This window comes from Parasteatoda tepidariorum, chromosome 9 (genome assembly GCF_043381705.1).
Source record: "Parasteatoda tepidariorum isolate YZ-2023 chromosome 9, CAS_Ptep_4.0, whole genome shotgun sequence".
In the NCBI taxonomy this organism is placed as follows: domain Eukaryota; kingdom Metazoa; phylum Arthropoda; class Arachnida; order Araneae; family Theridiidae; genus Parasteatoda; species Parasteatoda tepidariorum.
Genome location: NC_092212.1, coordinates 56,499,243 through 56,500,908, shown reverse-complemented (window position 1 = coordinate 56,500,908; position 1,666 = coordinate 56,499,243). Strand labels below are relative to the sequence as shown.

General features: G+C 34.0%; 2 protein-coding genes across 16 annotated transcripts in view; one reads left to right on the top strand and one right to left on the bottom strand.

Moving 5' to 3' along the window:
* The window catches only part of LOC107444790 (uncharacterized), an 87,459-nt gene that overhangs the window by 70,806 nt on the left and 14,987 nt on the right, over nt 1-1,666 (bottom strand). The window lies entirely within an intron of this gene.
* LOC107444780 (delta-latroinsectotoxin-Lt1a-like) overlaps nt 1-1,666 on the top strand; it is a 21,740-nt gene that overhangs the window by 9,428 nt on the left and 10,646 nt on the right. The window contains exon 3 of the mRNA XM_071185821.1: nt 567-695. Coding sequence (XP_071041922.1) covers nt 567-695 — 129 coding nt within the window. The remainder of the gene's footprint in view (nt 1-566; nt 696-1,666) is intronic.

Sequence of the window (1,666 nt, the reverse complement as noted above, 5' to 3'; positions counted from 1 at the left end):
CTGAAATAATCGTATTTCACTTAAATACAAACGTTTATATATCAAATTGAAGGTAATTTAATGTAAAATTTAATAATAAATACAGTATTACAATATCTGTATTAAAAATGTTATGCAACTAATAGTAAGATCTATCTTAGATTCGCATTTTTTTAAAGTGATACTGACACAATCAATACTTAGTAGGATAACGCTTCTTTTTTAAGACAGCTTCACAGCGTCTTTTCATCGAGTGAACGAGTGTTTGGAGTTCATCTTTCGTACTCACATGGTGCCAAGAATCAATTATAGCTTCAATACGTTGTCTTTTATTGGATGAACGTTTTTTTCGTACAAGAATTTTCGAACGTCGCCAAAAATTTTCAATTGGATTGAGATCAGGGCTGTATCCTGGCCATGGTAATATATCTATGCCTTTATTTTGAAACCATGCTTTACGTACTTTTGCTGTGTGGCATGGAGCTGAATCCTGTTGAAAAATAAATGGTGCGTTGTTGGGGAAGAGATCCGAGGGAAGGTATCAATTTTGGCTTCAGGACAGTTTCGGTGTATTTTTTGGTATTCAGGGAGCCAAATCAGGCCGAACAAAATGCACAAGTGCTACTGCCGATAGAAAAATTAAACGGCTATGCCTTCAAGATAGAAAAATTTCATCTGATGCCATTAGATGTGAAATGAATGCAGTAGGTATTGCAGTAAGTTCATTAACAATAAGAAGAAGGTTATCAGGATTTGGACTACAAGCTAGAAATTCAAGGAAAAACCATATTTAAATAAAAAACAACGCGAAAAACGAGTTAAGTTGGCAAAAGAACACATTAAATGGTCAGAAAATCAATGGAAGCAAGTAATATGGAGCGATGAGAGTAAAATATCGCTCTGTGGTACTGATGGTAGAAAATACGTGAGGCGCAGAGTAGGTGAAGCACTTCATCCTGATTGCATTAAAGCAACTGCAAAAACCCAACAAATGTCAAGATTTGGGCATGTATGTCTGCAGATGGTGTGGGCCGAATTCAAGTGATTGATTTCTTCCTGAATGCCAAAAAATACATCGAAACTGTCCTGAAACCAAAATTGATACCTTCCATCAGGGATCGATTCCCCAACAACGAACCATTTATTTTTCAGCAGGGTTCAGCTCCATGCCACACAGCAAAAGTATGCAAAGCATGGTTTCAAAATAAAGGCATACATATATTACCATGGCCAGGATACAGCCTGATCTCAATCCATTTGAATATTTGTGGCGACTTTTGAAAATTCTTGTACGTAAAAAACGTCCATCCAAAAAAAGACAACTTATTGAAGCTGACTCTTGGCACCACGTGATTACGAAATATGATCTCCAAACACTCGTTCACTTGATGAAAAGACGCTGTGAAGCTGTCTTAAAAAATAAGCTTTATCCTACTAAGTATTGATTATGTAAGCATCACTTTAAAAAAATGCAAATCTAAGGTAGATCTTACTATTAGTTGCATAACTTTTTTTGTAATACAGATATTGTAATACTGTATTTATTATTAAATTTCACTTTAAATTACTTTCAATTTGATATATAAACGTTTGTATTTAAGTGAAAAATAATATATTCTACAAGCACACAAAGTTGAAAAACATGAAACTTTCAAAAAATGTCCACATTAATAATGCTTTTAATAAT